This window comes from Ovis canadensis, chromosome 16, assembly GCF_042477335.2.
Source record: "Ovis canadensis isolate MfBH-ARS-UI-01 breed Bighorn chromosome 16, ARS-UI_OviCan_v2, whole genome shotgun sequence".
Lineage (NCBI taxonomy): Eukaryota > Metazoa > Chordata > Mammalia > Artiodactyla > Bovidae > Ovis > Ovis canadensis.
This window is the reverse complement of record NC_091260.1, coordinates 54,970,496-54,989,656: the sequence shown is the minus strand read 5'-3', so window position 1 is coordinate 54,989,656 and position 19,161 is coordinate 54,970,496. Positions and strand designations below refer to the sequence as shown.

General features: G+C 44.2%; 1 protein-coding gene across 5 annotated transcripts in view; it reads left to right on the top strand.

Moving 5' to 3' along the window:
• The window catches only part of PDZD2 (PDZ domain containing 2), a 411,535-nt gene that overhangs the window by 138,301 nt on the left and 254,073 nt on the right, over nt 1–19,161 (top strand). For all 5 annotated transcript variants that reach the window (XM_069555958.1, XM_069555955.1, XM_069555957.1 and 2 more), the window contains one exon: nt 4,503–5,342. In XM_069555958.1, the coding sequence (XP_069412059.1) occupies nt 4,867–5,342 (476 nt within the window). In that variant the 5' untranslated portion in view covers nt 4,503–4,866. The remainder of the gene's footprint in view (nt 1–4,502; nt 5,343–19,161) is intronic.

The window sequence follows — 19,161 nt, the reverse complement described above, 5'->3', positions numbered from 1 at the left end:
TTTTGTTCTGGGCTCAGCACATGATGGGCACTCACTGAACCTCTGTTGAATAAGCCAGTAGTCAATATTTAATCCACATTGGTTTTCTTTTAAAATGTAGTATTTTCTAAGAGTCAAAAGAGGAACCCAGTCTGGTAGGAAGGAAGACTAGATTAAGGTGGAGGAATTTGAACTTAGCAGAGGTCAGAACAGGAGAATGTTTAGAAGCGAGGACAGTTGGAAGAGAGTGTTGGTACAGGACAGCCCAGTGTGAATCAGATTTTGAGGCAAGATCTGGATAAGCCAGGAGACCTCTTCACATCCCCGCCTAGGTTCAGGATTTAGCCTTGACTTTGGGCAGATGATTGGTTTCACTCAGTTCAGGGTTGTTGTTTTTTTTTTTTTTTTCATTGTTAGCCCCCTCCTCTCACCCTGGAGAAAATTTTAATTTAATTTCAGTTCTAATACACACAATTAAATACTACAAAATAAGTGTCAGGTGGGATTGAGGATCGCAGCAGAAAGAGGCATTAACCATTATAATCTCTAAATTTTGTGGATGATGTCACCCTGCTGAGAATACATGGCTTAGCTCAACGGAGATCCAAGAACGGTGGTCGATTCTAACACCATATCAATAAATTAACTCAGGGACAGAAGCATTTATTTGGAATGTTAAGGCTGTCAGCTTCAAGTTACTCAAAATTAATTTAAATTATCACAGCTATTTGCTTGAGATGGGAAACTAATTGGAGAATTAAGCATGGCAGATAAAAGGGAACTGCGCTGTTGCAGTGGCTCTCCAAGTCCACAAACTCTACTCCCTCTTAAAACGGGTCCATCTTCAAGATGAGCTTTTAGACCTTGACACATGTCAGTCATGGAGGGATGCTGGTATTTGTAATGATTGGCAGACTTCTGTGTCTTCTCTGTGTCAGTGTTCTGTTCGCTGAGATATTTGGTACTGGATTGTTTCATGGGATATTGTGAACATCCCACATTTCTCCCAGTAGCGTTGTAAGAGCGTGTGTCTTTGCATATGCCCTGAGTCATCTCAGACCGTTGCATTGGATGGGAACGCCTCTATGCCCTTTATTTGTAGAAAAACCACAAAAGGAGTTGATCAAATGGGGAGCTAGAAATATTACTGGTAAATTCCAAGTTTTGGGTACAGAATTGAAAGGTTATATCATTCGTGAATAACTTCAATAAGATTAACTAAGTCTCTTGACGGTGTCTGTACATTTGAAAACATTTTTCCTTTTCTGAAAACTCCACTGTCCAGAGAGTGGACTCCCAGCAGCCATGTTGATACCTTGTGACCACACCTCCTTGGCCATAACTGATGGATGGACTCATGATGGACAAATGATCCAATCCAAGCCAATCAACTGTATTCACCACCAATGTACTAATTAACAACTTTGGCGTTACAAAGAGCAGGAAAAAAAAGGTTTTTTTCTCTTAAGTTGTTAAAATGGTCAAATATATTACAAAGATCAATGTTGTTGTTCGGTTGCTAAGTTGTGTCCAACTTTTCTCGACCCCATGGACTGCAGCACTTCCGGTTTCTTTGTCCTTCACTATCTCCCAGAGTTTGCTTAAACTCACATCCATTGAATGGGTGATGCCATCCAACCATCTCATCCTCTGTCGCCCCTTCTCCTCCCGCCTTCAATCTTTCCCAGCGTCAGGGTCCTTTCCAATGAGTCAGCTCTTCACATCAGGTGGCCAAAGTATTGGAGTTTCAGGTTCAACATCAGTCCTTCCAATGAACACCCAGGACTGATCTCCTTTAGGATGAACTGGTTTGATGTCCTTGCAGTCCAAGGGACTCTCAAGAGTCTTCTCCAGCAAAACAGTTCAAAGGCATCAGTTCTTCAGCACTCAGCCTTTTTTATGGTCCAACTCTCACATCCATACATGACTACTGGAAAAACCATAGCTTTGACTATAAAGACCTTTGTCAGCAAAGTGATGTCTCTGCTTTCTAATATGCTGTATAGATTTTGCTTTTCTTCCAAGGAGCAAGCGTCTTTTAATTTCATGGCAAGTTTTCATTCATTTATACATCTCCCACTAGACTATGAATGCCTGTAGGACAGGGAATTTACCTTTTGACAATATATTCCCAGTGCCAAGTTCAAGGTCTGTTTCTCAGTATATGTTCATATGTTAGATACATGTTGAAAAAAGTGGAAAAGAAGTGAAAGTATTCATTGCTCAGTCACATCCAATGCTTTGCAACCACATAGACTGTAGCCTGCCAGGCTCCTCTGTCAATGGGATTCTCTTCTCAAGGCTATCTTCCTGAGAAGGTAGATTCTTTACTAATTGAGCCACAAAGGAAGCTGTAAATGCATGTTGCATAAATATGGTCTGACATTGAGGGGGAAAATTCTCTATTGCTCTTAAGTTTGGGTCTTTTCAATCACTTATTTTCCAAATGAACATCTAACTCAATATGTTTAACTCTTGTTTTCACATGTATGGAACCATCTGAACTGTGACTAACACCTTGAATCTTTAAAATTTTAATTTTGAAGAATCTTTTAAAAAAATATTTTAAATTATTGAGAGTCTACAAGGTGACAGACACTGTGCTGGGGTGGGGAGTGTATTGATGAACCAGACATTGTCACTGTACTTGAGAACCTCTCTGTGGAGTATGAGAAGCTTAGAAACCATTTAACTCAACTTTCTCATTTTACAGATGAGGAAACAGAGACTCCTAAGAGTTGTTCAGCCTGATGGAAAATGTTTTGATTTATTCATAAGACTTTAATATGTCTGTGTGGAGTTACTGTTCAGTGAGAGGTGTTACTTATTTGGGCCAAAGAAATTGGTTTTTGCCCGTGTATGGATTATCTTTTCTTTGATCTTGCCTTTCTTTTTAATAGGTGCATGATTATGTAGATGATATTTACTAAGCCTTTGATTTATAAGGAACCAGTTAATAGCTGGCACTCCAGTTCTCTGGAAACTCACAGCCTACTCTACTAGAAATTTCTTTACGGTTCCTGAGGAATAAGGTCATTTATTCTTGACATGGCTTCTGACACCTCTCCCATTTGTTATTATTCCTTGTTAAATCACTTCCTGAGAAGGCTTGAGAATGTTTTCCATCTTAGATGGCACAGTTTATATTGACTTTCTCTAGCTGAAAGTGAAGTTCTAAGAAGAGCCTGAAAGGGGTCATTTTTCTGTGTTTACAGAGGATGGAGGTGAAAATCTCTTTGGAGGAGAAGGAGAATTGGCCAGGGAGTCCAATTAACCTTCCACTGGGAGGGATGGATTGTGCGCTGGGCACTCTGCATGTTTGGGCAGGGGGAGGGGAGGGAAGAGGGGGTATCACTGCCCACCCTCGCACAGGAGCCTGCAGTAGCCACGTGCAACCTGGGGAGTTTGTCACTGATTGAGCCACATACCCAGGACAAACCAAGGAGTGGTCAGGGCTGCTCACCCAGAAACATGGAGAAACATCTCTCTGCAGGAGACAGCTTTGGGGTTGGCCTCACATAGGTTGCTTTCAACAGTTTGCCAAAGAAAAAGAAGACAGGAGACTAAAAGCTGGAGGCTGTAAAGAGACACGATTCTGTCTGAATGTACATGACGAAGCCAGGACCCCAGCTAAGCCTAGGACTCACAGTGGTCTGGGGGAGAGTCGCGTCTCCCTGTGGTGTTGACCGGCTCTTCCTCTTGGTCGTACTATCGAGCAGAGCTCTGGAACGGAGAGACCTCCTGTGCAGGCACTTGGGCCCATCAAGGCAAATGAACATAGATCTGAACTTCCTAGGAATGAGAGCTCTTCAATATGTCCAGCACCCCTCTGCAGTCTTCCGGGGAGTCTTGTCACACAGCCTCCGGGGTAGATGTGAGTTTGATGGGACTTGTCCTGGCAAAAGTTATCTCATTTCCTTACTGATCAGGGACATGTCCTGGGGAAGGTCAGCATTTCAGAGTGTTCTTGTCTGAGGGAAGGGTGTGTGTGCACATCCATGCATCTGCCTATCTGTGTGTATCTGCATGTGTGCATCTGTGCATACATCTGTCTGTATGCATCTGTTTCTGTGTGTCCCTCTGTGTGCACTCGTGTATCTCTGTGTCTGTGCACCTCTGAATGACAGTGTGTACACACCTATGTGTGCATCTGTGTGTGCATCTGTGTGTACCTGTGTTTCTGTGTGTGCCTCTGCGTATTTGTGTGTGTCTGTGCACCTCTGTATGAGTATGTCTCTGTGTGTGCATCTCTACATGAGTGTGTTTGTACATGTGTGCAACCATGCATCTGTGCATCCGTGTGCATCTGCGCATCTCTGTATGACAGTGTGTGCGTGTATTTCTGTATCAGTGTATGTTGCATGTTCACACAGGGTGGAGGGAACACAGCAATGGGATGAGGAGGGGCACTGGGTCCCTGACTCAAAAAGCAAGCACCCTTCTTCTGCAATGCTCTCCTGCCATGTGTTCAATCTGAGAAGGCTCACTGTCGTAACAGGAGTTTTTGTTTTTTCCCCTCCCAGGTGTGAACGAATCCAGGGGAGGTCACCCTGTCACCGCTGGAGGAACACCTCATTTCCAGGTCCTCTGCATGAGCCCGACTGTGAAATGAACCAAGCAGGGACTGGTCAGACACTTCCTTCCTTTCCTCATTGACGCTCCGGGCCCAGTGATTGTTTCCCTGTTGCTCTGATTGTGAACCGTCCTCCTCTTGCCAAAGCAAACAGCCTGGACTGGAGGAGGAGTTCCTCAGGCTTGTCTGCCAGCCTGAACATGAACGCAAGCCGGGCAGACAACAGCCCGTGTTCCCGAGGGACTTGGGGCCCCGTGGGGCCTGGCCCTCAGGAGCAGGTCCTTTCGTGATGCTGGCGCCCGGGAGTGAGCACCATGCCCATCACCCAGGACAATGCCGGGCTGCACCTGCCCCTCCTCTACCAGTGGCTGCAGAACAGCCTGCGGGAGGGCGGGGATGGCCCGGAGCAGCGCCTCTGCCAGGCAGCCATCCAGAAACTGCAGGAGTACATCAGGCTGAACTTCGCTGTGGATGAGAGCTCCATCCAGCCCGACCGCAGCCCCCCTGGGATGGAGATCTGCACGGTGTACCTCACCAAGGAGCTGGAGGACGCGGAGACTGTGGGCCTCAGTTTTGGGAACATCCCTGTGTTTGGGGACTATGGGGAAAAGCGCAGAGGGGGCAAGAAGAGAAAAACCCACCAGGGCCCTGTGCTAGATGTGGGCTGCATCTGGGTGACGGAGCTGAGGAAGAACAGCCCGGCCGGGAAGAGCGGGAAGGTGCGCCTGCGGGACGAGATCCTCTCGCTGAATGGGCAGCTGATGGTCGGAGTTGATGTCAGTGGGGCCAGGTGAGTGGGGAGCACCAGCCGGCAGTGGGGGGCGGATGTGGGACCCTTGTGGCTCACTTATGCCTGATGCTGAGGGCTGCGGGTCCTCCCGTGGTGAGAAGCCAACAGCATTTATCCTATGAAGGGAAACTGCACACTCTTGAGATTTTGTGGTATTTATATGTTTGTTTTGCTTCATTCTCTCTTAGAAGACTCAGGCTCAGAGTTTTTCCTTTTTTTTCGAAACTTGGGGTAAGAAAGGAAAGAAATAGTCCATGATAAGAGGATGAGAAATATTATATTGAGTTATACCCTCTTTTCTGCTCAACCCAGCATCTTACTTCCAACCGGAAGGCCATAGATTGGGTCCTGGGTATGTTTCCATCTGCCTGTCCTTATGACGTTTGCCACCAACTCACAATTCAGAAGGCTCTTGAGATGCTGAGAAATGTCTTTAGACCACCACCCTGCCATTTCCTCGTCCTGGGAAGATCCCCTTGGATCTCATCTCAATGAACTTATTTCTGTTTTCTACCCATGTGGCCACTTACCATGGCAGTAAGTTATGGTTGGACAGTTTTGTTGTTTCTTGAGTGAATTATGGTCCCCAAGACCACCTTCAGCTTCTATGATTCACTAGGAGAACTCACAGAACTCAGAAAAGCTATTATACTCATGGTTATAGTTTTATTATAATGAAAGCAATCAGATTAAAATCAACAAAGGCACATAGAATCCAGGAGAGACCAGGAGCAAGCTTCCAGTTGTCTTCTCCTGGTAGAGTTATACAGAAGTCCTCAATTCTCCCAGCAACAATGTGTGACAACAACATGTATGGGGGTTAGTCAGTCACCTAGACACCCCAAGCCTGTGTAGCTGACCTTTGTTACTAAATATCCAGTCCTTCCAGAAATCAAACTAATAGTACATGGTCTGAAGCCCCCACCAGAGATCACATTATTAGCATGAACTATCTGGTGTGGCCGGACACCTCAGGTATACAACGACACTCTTTGTTGCTGTTCAGTCACCCAGTCATGTCCGACTCTTTGCAACCCCATGGACTGCAGCTCGCCAGGCTTCCCTGTCCTCCACTGTCTCCCAGAGTTTGCTCAGACTCGTGAAATAGGAAACAGGCCTGTGGGTGTTCTAAGATGCACCCAGGATTTTTTTAGTCAAGTATGGTAAGACATGCAGACAGAGGAACAACTGTCACGAAGGAAGGAGTTTATACCCCAGGTGCCTAGAGGCAGGAGGCACACCACTGTGTGCAGAGCCACAGGGGGAGGCACCAGCCCTGGTAGGAGGCTGAGGGTGGGAGGGGAGAACAGGGCCCAAAGCCTTTATTAGGGGTTTCCAGGGAGAGGCTGGGTGAGACGCGGTAGGCACACTGAGGAACCTTAGGAGAGGACAGGTTTGGTAATTTCAGCCAGCTCTGAGCTATAGGGGTGGTCTCCAGTTGTCCAGTACCTGACCCCGGCTAATTTAGACAGGGGAATAGAGACTTGATATGTGGCGGTGCTGGTGGTGGTTTAGTTGCTAAGTTGTGTCTGACTCTTGCGACCACGTGGACTGTAGCCTGCCTGGCTCTTCTGTCCATGGGATTCTCTAGGAAAGAATACTGGAGTGGGTTGCCATTTCTTCTCCAGGCATGATATGTGAGAGTTGGTTAAAATAGACAGTTGGGATCTGGGCTCTGGACTGGTTGGTTAGTATTATTGATATCAAAGGCGCACTCCTCAAGAGAGTTGTTTGCTAGCTCTAGGAATTAGCTACCCCTGATGGATAGGAGGGGCAGTCTCTCCAGGATCAAGTCTCCAAATGCCAGAGCATCAAGAATAAAGGAACTAAGGGAACAGCCAGTGTACTACTGGGCTCTGAATATTTTCCATGGCTAAGGGAGTAAATCCTCCAAACAAAACTTTCTCACTAGGCAATAGTCATGGCTCTGAAATTCCCTTCTCTAAGGGGCTGTTTTGTGTAGGCCAGGTGATGAAGGACTAGGTGAAAGATGGTCCTCAAGTGTAGGCGTGGAAGAAGGAGAAGGCCAAAACCCTCTGCTTAGTCTTCAAGACATTATAAAAGGGAATCAGGCAATGAGACAAGGGCTCCTGGAGTCCTGGTCTCCCAGTGCCCAGAACAACCAGGACATTCACAAGACAGGAGAGAAAAAGACTGGGTTGATTTTTCAGGATTGCCTCCTTAGTTCTCTGGCATCAGTTCAGTTCAGTTCAGTCGCTCAGTCGTGTCCGACTCTTTGCGACCCCATGAATCTCAGCACGCCAGGCCTCCCTGTCCATCACCAACTCCAAGAGTTCACTCAGACTCATGTCTATCGTGTTAGTGATGCCATCCAGCCATCTCATCCTCTGTCGGCCCCTTCTCCTCCTGCCTCCAATCCCTCCCAGCATCGAAGTCTTTTCCAATGAGTCAACTCTTCCGCATGAGGTGGCCAAAGTACTGGAGTTTCAGCTTTAGCATCATTCCTTCCAAAGAACACCCAGGGCTGATCTCTTTTAGAATGGACTGGTTGGATCTCCTTGCAGTCCAAGGGACTCTCAGGAGTCTTCTCCAACACCACAGTTCAAAAGCATCAATTCTTCGGGGCTCAGCTTTCTTCACAGTCCAACTCTCACATCCATACATGACCACAGGAAAAACTATAGCCTTGACTAGATGGACCTTTGTTGGCAAAGTAATGTCTCTGCTTTTGAATATGCTATCTAGGTTGGTCATAACTTTTCTTCCAAGGAGTAAGCGTCTTTTCATTTCATGGCTGCAGTCACCATCTGCAGTGATTTTGGAGTCCCCCCAAAATAAAGTCTGACACTATTTCCACTGTTTCCCCATCTATTTCCCATGAAGTGATGGGACCAGATGCCATGATCTTCGTTTTCTGAATGTTGAGCTTTAAGCCAACTTTTTCACTCTCCTCTTTCACTTTCATCAAGAGGCATTTGAGTTCCTCTTCACTTTCTGCCATAAGGGTGGTGTCATCTGCATATCTGAGGTTATTGATATTTCACCTGGCAATCTTGATTCCAGCTTGTGTTTCTTCCAGCCCAGCGTTTCTCATGATGTACTCTGCATAGAAGTTAAATAAGCAGGGTGACAATATAGAGCCTTGACGTACTCCTTTTCCTATTTGGAACCAGTCTGTTGTTCCATGTCCAGTTCTAACTGTTGCTTCCTGACCTGCATATATATAGGTTTCTCAAGAGGCAGGTCAGGTGGTCTGGTATTCCCATCTCTTTCAGAATTTTCCACAGTTGATTGGGATCCACACAGTCAAAGGCTTTGACATAGTCAGTAAAGCAGAAATAGATGTTTTTCTGAAACTCTCTTGCTTTTTTTATGATCCAGCAGATGTTGGCAATTTGATCTCTGGTTCCTCTGCCTTTTCTAAAACCAGCTTGAACATCTGTAAGTTTACAGTTCACGTACTGCTGAAGCCTGGCTTGGAGAATTTTGAGCATTACTTTACTAGCATGAATTATAACAAAAACCATTTATTGAAGAGTTATGGCTCTAGGGACTCTCTACCACCACTGTCATTTAATATCTACTACAACTCTATATAAGGGCTTACCCGGTGGCTCAGATGGTAAAGAATCTGCCTGCAATGCAGGAGACCAGGGTTTGATCCCTGGGTTGGGAAGATCACTTGGAGAAGGAAATGGCAACCCACTCCAATATTCCTGCCTGGAGAATTCCATGGACAGAGGAGCCTGGCGGGCTACAGTTCATAGGCTTGCAAAGGGTCTGAAGTGGCTGAGCATGAACAGGAGCCCAACTCTGTAAGGGTCAGCTTTAGATGAGAGCCTTTACCACAGACAGGGCATTCGGCTTACACAAGGTACCTGAGAAAGAGGCAGAACCAACTGTGAACTTGAGCCTAGCCGCCACCACAGCCTGAACGTCAGCCTAGCCGCCGGCACAGTCTGTGCTCTTGGGCCCTGTCCTATACCACCTCAAATCTCGGGTCCTTGTCATGCCGTCTGGTGCTCAATTTCATGGATGGTTTACAGCTTCACAAACCTCCTCGACATAATCATAGACAAAAGGGCGGTAAGTGACAAGAACAAACGCTAAGGCTTTCACTTACCCAAATAGACAAGGAAAACAGAAGCCATCCCCTGTTCTCCCCTGCCATCTCTTATGTAAGGAACTCAATTTTCATATAAACTTCCTTTGGCAAACTTACATCTAGCCTGAACTTGAGGACTAGAAGCACTTTGAGATTAAGTGTCAAGGAGCTGGAAGTGTTTTGAATGTTCTCAAGATACCCTTTTTCACTCTTTGTAACTTAACTGTTTGCTTCAGCACCAGATTTCCCCACATACCTATGTAGGTTTTGTCCTCAAAGAGTGGTGAGTGGGAATTTGGTTCTGCAGAAAGCCCAGTGTACCTCTCTCCCCCTCTGCAGACAGCCCCCTCAGTGACTGTATATTCACCATTACTTGTAAGCAACAGATTTCAGGTGTCAACACGCTAATTTCCCCATCCCCCCACTAACATAACAAGTTGGAATGTCACTTGGAATTATAATAAGAGGCATGCTTTTGGGGCAAGCCATTCTGCCCCTTCTCTTGAATTTGATGTTGAATTCAAGAATCCCTTAGATGATGTTATGGGTTGAATTATGTGTCATGCCCCTCCAGATTCACCTTTTGCAAGTTCACTTATCCTCCTCTCCGCCCAGTACCTGAGAATGTGGCTTTATTTGGAAGTAGAGTTGCTGCAGATGTATTTAGTGAAGATGAGGCCCTATGGGAATAGGGTTGGCCCCTGGTCCAGTATGACCAGCATCCTTATATAAAAGGCAGATCTGGGGACACAGACATGTACACAAGGAGAATGTCATGTGAAGGCTGGGGTCAGACTGCCACAAGACAAGGATCTACCAGAAGTTAAGAAGTTCTATAGGGTCTGTGGGGTCGTAAAGAGTTGGACAGCACTTAGTGACTGAACAACAACAACAAGAGAGGGACCTGGAACAGATATTTCTCCCATACTCAGAGGGAGTGTAGCTCTGCCAGCACCTTGATCTTGGACTTTTAGTGCCAGAACTAAAAGACAAATTTCTGTTGCTTCGGCTACTTGGTTTGTGGTGCTTTTCTGTGACAGCTCTAGCAAACTAACACACGTGATATTTCGACCCTGTCACCTACGGCTGGTCAGTTATTCAAACAATTTCCTCCCTGACAAGGTCACTCTGGAAACTTTAGAGCATTGTGGTTGTTTTTGGAAGAGGACACTCTGAAAATCGTGTGTGGGTTAAGTGTGGGAGGAGCAGGTGCAAAATGTAGAAGATGAGCTCATGGTTGGCTTATTTTAAAAATTAGCTTAGGGTTAGTTTGGAAAGATCATCCCTGCAGGAAGAGCAGAGGATTCACGGCCATGGGTCTGACACCCATCTGCACCCCTAGAACCATTTTCAGAGCTCAACCTGAGAGCATCCCAAACTTATCCCCAAACCTCAGACCCCATTCTGCTCTCTCCCTGACTGACACTCCCAAGGTCTGCAGTTTGCTTCCAGGCTCCCTGAGTAGCTCTGGGAACCCCTCATTCTTTTGATTCACGGGGGAGTGAACTTCTTGAGAACTTTCTGAGGTGGGGAGGGGTACCAGTAGTGGGTGCTGTCACATGCCACATCTTGCAGGCATGGCTGGTAAACACATGGAGGAAAGCTTTTGTTTGCAAGTCTATCATACCTACTCTGGGGAAGATGAGGTTTTCTGGAATGTTCTATTTATATCTTTTTGGTGAAGGGAGAACTGGGAAGATTTTTTTACATTATTTCCTACAAGGAATACTTTGTAACCCCAGTCCCTCCCCTCCACCATCCCTCCCTCCCCTAGCTTTCTATAAGTAAACCAGATCTGTTCCCTGAGGACAGATTGTTCCAAATTGGTAACAAGATGTGGAATTAATTAAAATACAACCCACACACCAAAACAAAAACAAGTAGCCTTTTCTGAAAAGTAGAAGGGCCCATGTTCCACTGAAAATGTATTTTTTCAGGGTATCAAACTCAACTGGACTGTTTGGTACATGAGTGAATATGAGCAGGGCAGCACAGTGCAGAGAACACATGGACCTGGGCGAGGCAGATCTGGCTTCTAGACCTGCGTGCTGGCCGTGTGGCCGAATGACCTCAGCCACGCGAGGCTGATGCTGTCCCCAGCGGGGTCATTTAGTGGGTGAGATAAGAAGATTTACTTGGTGTCCTGAATAGGCCTCTGGCACATGTCGATGTTCAGTCAAAGGTAGCTTTTCACATTCTTCCTGGTTGGCCTCAGGCGACCTGAACCCAGGGCACAGCCTGAACTAAGAAAAGGCCTTTGAGTTTGAAGGGCAGCATCCGTGTGCATGCTTAGTTGCTCGGTCGTGTCTGACTCTGTGCAACGCCCCCATGGACGGTAGCCCCCCAGGCTCCTCTGTCCATGGGGATTCTCCAGGCAAGAATACTGGAGTGGGTTGCCATGCCCTCCTCCAAGGGATCTTCCCAACCCAGGGATCGAACCCAGGTCTCTGGCATTGCAGATGGATTCTTTACCTTCTCAGTCACCAGGGAAGCCCTTAAAGGGCAGAGAAGAGCCTAAAACTCTAGGAGTTTGCGCAGCAGGAAAAAAGAGTAATCTTCAACCCGGAAATCAGGGTAATATTCAAACTCTGAGTGACCTGTAATGGTGTGGGTATCAGCCTGTAGGAAACGATGCTGGTGCCTGCAGGAGAGGGTCCTGGAGCCCCTCAGGGCCGGACTGCACCTTTGAGGTACTGGGGTGTGAGATACATACATGGTCCACGGAGAGGGGCCAGGGTACTGGGCTGGTAGGAGGACCCGGGGAGCTTAGGGCCATTGGCCAACTGAGACAGGAGAATTACTCCTGGGCTGACTAGCTGGATGTCAGCCCTGGCCAGAGGTAACCTTCAGCTCAGTACCACTGCCTTTAAATTGTGTGTAAAATTAAATTTAGGGTTGTTACAAGCTCAGACTCTGGTTACCCATGGCAACCCCGAGTTCTCTCTAGGTTATAGCAGATTTTAAACAGAGTGTCAGGAGGCTGCTAGAAGGTGTTACTTGGAGAAATGACTGCAGGTAGTGATGTAGGAGACTGCAAGAAGGAAGAATTGCCAATTATAGCTTTATAATGTAGTCTCTGGGGCCATTACACACAAGGGTCCTCCTGCCTACCTGAATATGCCCATAGGCACCCAGTACTCTATTGGAGACTGTATATATAGGAAGAGGTAGTCATCCTGATGACCTAGAACATTCAGGAAAGGTTAAATTATATTCAGTTTGCCATTTAAGGAGCCAGAGAAGCGTGTAATACACTTCTGAGAGATTTCCATTACGGAAGGTTAAAAGGAAAACAAGTTTCAGCATTTAAAATTCAATTATCTGGAAACTTCATCAAGTGGAACAGCCCATTCCCCAAGGATGCGGCGTCAATGGAGCGTTGCAAGGGCCTTACATTCATGCCCACTTCATTCTTCTCTGCCTGCTTTCCCCACGTGCTGTTTCGTTTCATGTCATACTTTCTGGAAGGCAGCCCAGATTTCACCCAAGTCCTATTTTCTCATTGTACTGAGCAGGAAACTAAGGTTCTGGGAGGAGGTTTCCTGGGGTCAAGAGCAAGGATCAGAATTCAGGGCCTCTGACTCAAATTCTAGAACTTTTTATTCAACACTATAGTAACCAATGAAATTAGATTTCTTTTTTTTTTTTTTTTGCACTTTACTGTTGGTTGTAAGATACAAATTGAAAATCACATTTTCCTGCATTATTTCTACATCCATTCTCTAAACGGATGGTAGTTACATCTAGAACCTTCCTTCTCAACAAGAGTTTAACTCTTAGCAGTTTCATGGGTGTGTAAGTGATGGCCATCGGACTGAGCTTTCCCCTCAGGTCTTCCACACGCTTTCTGGGCAAGGCTGTGGACCATCCTCTGCCATCGCCTGCCACCTTGTGGTTGAAATCAAGCACGCCACTAAGGAGCTTTAGTCAAGCTTATTATTAGGCTGTGCGGGTTTCTCAGCTGCGCCGTTAGGATGTTTCCAGCCTTCAGAGCTCTCTTCTAGAACGGGAACATCTGAGCCATCCCTAAGCAGAGGGTGACTCAAGCACCATTCCCCTCCTCTGGGTGCCCGGTCTCCTTGTGCTGCCCCCAAGAGGTGCCCCATCCTGGCTTCCCCCGGGGCAACCCCTTCCCACTACACTCAGAGCCCTTGTCCCCTACAAGTAGACAAGTAGCTGATCTGATAAACCTACTCGTGCTTAGCTCTTGGTGATAGATGGTGGGGGGAAGTTGTCCGTCCCCAGCCCAACTCAAGTCTGGAATCAGAAAGCCTCAGGGGAGAGTGAGTAGCAGGCAAAGCCAATGGGGTGGATTCCTTCAGAAGCCTAGCGTCTTTGTGCACCCTCAATCACAGCCTGTAGGTAACTCCAGGGCCACTTACAGAGCATATTTTCAAGGTTTGTTTGTTCTTTTTTTTTTTTTAAATTGAAGGGTAATTGCTTTACAATGTTGTAGTGGTCTCTGCCACACTACAATGTGAATAAATATATATATAATATACATATAAATATATTATTTATATTTATATATTTACATATAATTTTATATTTTATATGTATATTATATAATATTACTTATATGGTTATATAAATATATATTAAAATAATATGTATTTATATAATTATACTGATTAATATCTATCAGTCATAATTTTTTATATATATATATATATATATATCCCCTCCCTGGGTCTGTTCTTATGAGGGGAGAGATTACATTAAAAGAGCCACTTTCTATGATTTAAAGAGGTTGCAGAGCTCCATTCAGAGATGCTCTTTAACTTCAGCCCAGTAACCTGCTTCTCTTGGTAGCCCCATCAGAGCTGCTACTGGGGGACTGATTTCAACCATGGGAGATGGAAAACCCAAATATTCTACTTGAGACACTCGCTTTGAAACTCTTAGCTGTACTTTTGAGAATCGTTGTAACTGTAAACCAGAAAGAGAAAGAAATGCTGGGAGCATCTCAGTGTGATCATAGTGCTACCAGCCTGACTTCATATCCTTCTCTCTCTGGACACTCTGGGGCCATTTTCAAGCATTTTGACTCCTACTTCATTTTAGGTCCAGATATTAAATGAGTGATAAATATTTTTATTCTTTCATTTTGAGCACCAGATGCCCTGAAGAGGTTTTTTTTTTTTTTTCTAAAGGTGATTGTCCAAGCTTCAGCACCTGTTTCAGCCCTTGTCCCTCTTTGGTCTTCTGGAATGGAGACAGATGACCACATGGCCTGGCTTAGATGTCCCTAATTAACCTGTTTGCCAAACCCAGAGGTTCAAAGACTTGAATCCCTGTGTTTTGGGGTCCACCTAGTGGTTGCTGCCTGCTTGTAGGGGACAATAAAATCTGATATTATCAGGACACATATGCGTGTGTATGTGCAGTGTATGTTTTTTGCAATTTATGATAAAACATGGGGCTCCCCTGGTAGTTTGGCTGGTAAAGAATCTGCCTGCAATGCAGGAGACCCTGGCTCAATTCCTGGGTTGGAAAGATGCCCTGGAGAAGGGATAGGACTCCAGTATTCTTGGGCTTCCCTGCTGGCTCAGATAGTAAAGAATCGGCCTGCAATGCAGGAGACCTGGGTTCGATCCCTGCATCGGGAAGATCCCCTGGAGGAGGGCATGGCAACTCACTCCAGTATTGTTGCCTGGAGAAGCCCCAAGGACAGAGGAGCCTGGTGAGCTACTGTCCATGAAGTTGCAAAAAGTCAGACACGACCAAGTGACTAAGCCCACAGCACAAAACATGGGTTTTCAAAAGTTACATAGATATCTTCGTGAGATTCTTCTTTGTCTTTCTCCAAAGATTTTAAGAGTGTGAGTTGTTATGCTATTTGAAATAAATGATGTGGAGATGTCACTGTTAGTGGCATTTTGGATGACGGGGCTTTCCAATGTTGAAATGGACAGAGCAACACCCAAAGGTGTGAGTATCTGGGTCTTTTGTACCTCTGGGTCACAGACAGCTGGAGGCGGGGGTATCAGCGATAGTCTAATTAGCTGGCTTATCCCACCAGAAAAAGAATGATTCTATCATTTATAACATCTCTTGGGCTTAAATTTAGCCTTTCCAGGTCTGGGGGATGGCAGAGGGAGATGGTGGGCTAGGCTTTTTCCCAAGCTGAAGTGTGTGTTTGCTGTGCCCTTAAGCTGGACTTGAAGGCTAGTCCACTTAAATGGGGCTGGGATTTATTATGAAACTTTTGACCTTTGGGGACACAGATATACTTTCACAAATGTCCCTGAAGGAGGTCTGAACTATTATCAGGGGAAGAGGAAGTAAGTGTCTTTAAAAACTCAAGCTCCATTAAGTACAGGTCTCTGTAAAACTGCACGGCAAGTCTGGAGGGTTTCCCCTGGCTCAAAGGTTTTATTTAGTCCGCCTGTGCATTGCTGGGAGGTCCCTGTCTGACCCAGCAGAATAGGCAGAGAGGGCATCAGTGGTAGTCACTGGAACTGGTTCTTGCTCTAGAAAGTTCGTCATCCAGGCGGGATGAGAAGATCCATGGGGGAAGGGGAAAAGATATTAACCTCTCAGGACATATTTTTATCTTAAAAAAAAAAAATAAGAAATTGAGCTTGGCTAATATTTTAGATATGAGTTGACATTGGTATCCTTAATCTGTATGTCAGACTCTAGGAGGGTCCCATGTCCTGTGTGTTATGTGACATATCCTGAGGGAAGAGATTGTGACCCACAAAGGCCTGCTCATTGATTAATTCACTTTTAACTCATTTTAAGGATCTGTAGTTTATGTAGGCTCACTCAGAGAAGTAGGCTTATGAATTAAAGTACGTATTTTGTTGTATTTAAATTAACTTTACCAAACGAACAGATAAACTAAAATTCTTGAGGGGCTAAAAAAGAAGATTAAAAATAATCAATGCAGGTACAAGCAAACCATAAGAAAATGGCTGGGTTGACCCTTGCTTTACTGCTGATATGTGCTCAACCACATTTTAAGTTAAACCAATGACAGTCTATTCAGATTGACAAGAAATCAGACAAAAAAAATTAAAGGTCGAAGCTTTTGAAAGACTATGTGAAATACAAATTTCCAGGCTCTGTTATTAAAGAAAAACCTCACCATAAGCATAGATTGTGCCTTGAGATAATCCCTAATAATGGTATAAGGCCATGATAATTAGCAAGATATTTAAAATCTAAATATCAACCACATGAATACAAATAATATTAAATGTTTTAGCGATGTTAAAAACTATGCAGTGCTAAATCTAGTCCAGAATTTTACTAAACTGAATATTTTAAGAGCCTCTTTGAAATTTCTTTTTACTTAATTGCTTACGGCAAAAAGTCACACACCATGAGGAAAACATTCATTCTTACTGATGCAGTTTTTTAAACAGCTAAAATAATATATGGAAAACAATATAGCTATACCATAAAATGCCCAATTTTGTCAGCAAATTTTGCTGGAAGGTGCACAGAAACCTTGCTGAAGTTTTAAAGAAACAGTTTGCCTTGTGGCAGTTCGCTGTGCGGCTGGAAATAAAGCATCGCTGATTCTCACATGTTCCAAATAAGGGTATTTGCTTAGTTCTGCTTCCGTAATGTGATAGGACACCTACTTATTCGTGAGTCACTAAAGAAAAGAGGTACCAGAAAAGATATATTTTCAAAAGGCAATGACTTCTTTAGTTAAAATAATGCTTTGTGGAGAAATTATATAAGGTAACAGCTGCTTTGATTCAAATTTTAAATTCAGGGTAAGCTTATAAAAATAGGCCAGAACATGAAAGTGATTCACTGCATTGGTCCTAGGAAAGTTGAGACAGCAAAGAAGCTAAAGTCAGAAGTGCCAAAAATGCTAAAGAATGTCATCAGTTTGGTTAATTTTGTAAAAAGAAGACTTTTAAAAGTAGCGGAATTGTTATTCTTCTCTGTACTAAGATGGGGAATGACCGTGGAAGTGTTTTACTCTGTAGAGGTCTGATGTTTATCTTGAGGCAAAGCATTTAGAGTAATCCAGCTTTCAAGATGGCTGTGTAGTATTTTCCTTCTACAAAACAGACAGTTGTTTCAAATTTGCCCACTTTATCTATGAACAAGTAGTTTTCAATGGCATGCTTCCTGGAGGCTATTTCTGCAAGCACACACACACATAATCTGTCTTTCCAAGGTAAAGATGATATTGAAAGAATGAATAAGGAAGTATTCGGAAGCAACCCAAATGTCCATCGACAGATGAATGGATAGAGAAGGCGTGGTATATATATACAATGGAATGTTACTCAGCCATAAAAAGGAATGAAATTGGGTCATTTGTAGTGATATGGATGGACCTAGAGCCTGTCATAGTGAGTGAAGTAAGAGAAAAGCAAATATGGTATATTAACACATATGTATGGTACCTAGAAAGATGGTACAAATGAACCTGTTTGCAGGGCAGGAGTAGAGACACAGATGTGGAAAACTGGCATGGGGACACGGCGGGGAAGGGGACTATGAGATGAATTGGGAGAGTAGGATTGACATATTACACTGCTGCTGCTGCTAAGTCGCTGCAGTCGTGTCCGACACTGTGCGACCCCAAAGACAGCAGCCCACCAGGCTCCCGCGTCCCTGGGATTCTCCAGGCAAGAACCCTGGAGGGGGCTACTACCACGTGTGAAATAGAGAGCTAGTGGGAAGCTGCTATATAGCAGAGGGAGCTCAGCTCAGTTCTTTCTTGACCTGGGCAGGGGGGTGGGATGGGGAGTGGGGTAGGAGGGAGGTTCAAGAGGGAGGGTATATATGTATACTTACAGCTGATTCACTTCCTTGTACAGCAGAAACTAATACAACATTGTAAAGCAATTATACTCCAATTAAAAATAAAACAAAGCACTAACTACTACTTGAAAGAAATTCATGCTATAGAAAGAGCATTTTCAAAATGGATTTTTGGAAATGTTTCCATGCTTATTACTTTTTTTGCCAAAATGTTATATATGCCAACAAAAAGTTTCATAGGCACATATTTGAAATCCTGAGAACAAAATTTTCTATTTTTTAAATCTTCCATAGAGTTTTACAAAACTTATGTTAAAAATTATTTTAAAAAAACAGTACCTCCCAATAACTTGGCAAAGAAAACTCCAAGTTGAAAATTAACACAAAATTTTAACTAAAACCTTTGCAAAAGTGGTAGATAGGGCTGCAAAATGAAAAATACTTTTTATTACGTGCTACCGCTAATGTGCTGTTTCCATTTGGGTCTCCCTGTCCTTGAGAGGTAGCTTCAGCTATGGCAGACTTTAAAACCAACATCCATTTATTTTGAACTTAAAGTCGTACTTGTGAATTATCACATTCCAAAATGTTAAGCCAAGTTTTTGAAGCCCTTGGAGTATATTTAACTATATAGCTTTAACTAAAAGTAATATTCACTGTGTATAATTTATTTTAGTAAAGGTGAAAAAGATTTTAAAGTATTAAGCACTTCATATTAAGTGTATATTTTAAAATTTTAGCTTTTACATATATGTTTTATAATGTGTATATGTACTAGTATATGTACATGTTTAATAAATAAACATATGTATATGTATATGTTGGGTTGGCCAAAAAGTGTGTTTGGGTTTTCCATACTTTTTGGCCAACCCTATGTATGTATGGGCTTCTCAAAGTGGCTCAGAGATAAAGAATCTGCCTGCCAACTTGGGAAACATGGATTTGATCCCTGGGGTTAGGACGATTCCCCTGGAAAAGGAAATGGCAACCCACTCGAGTATGGACAGAGGATAC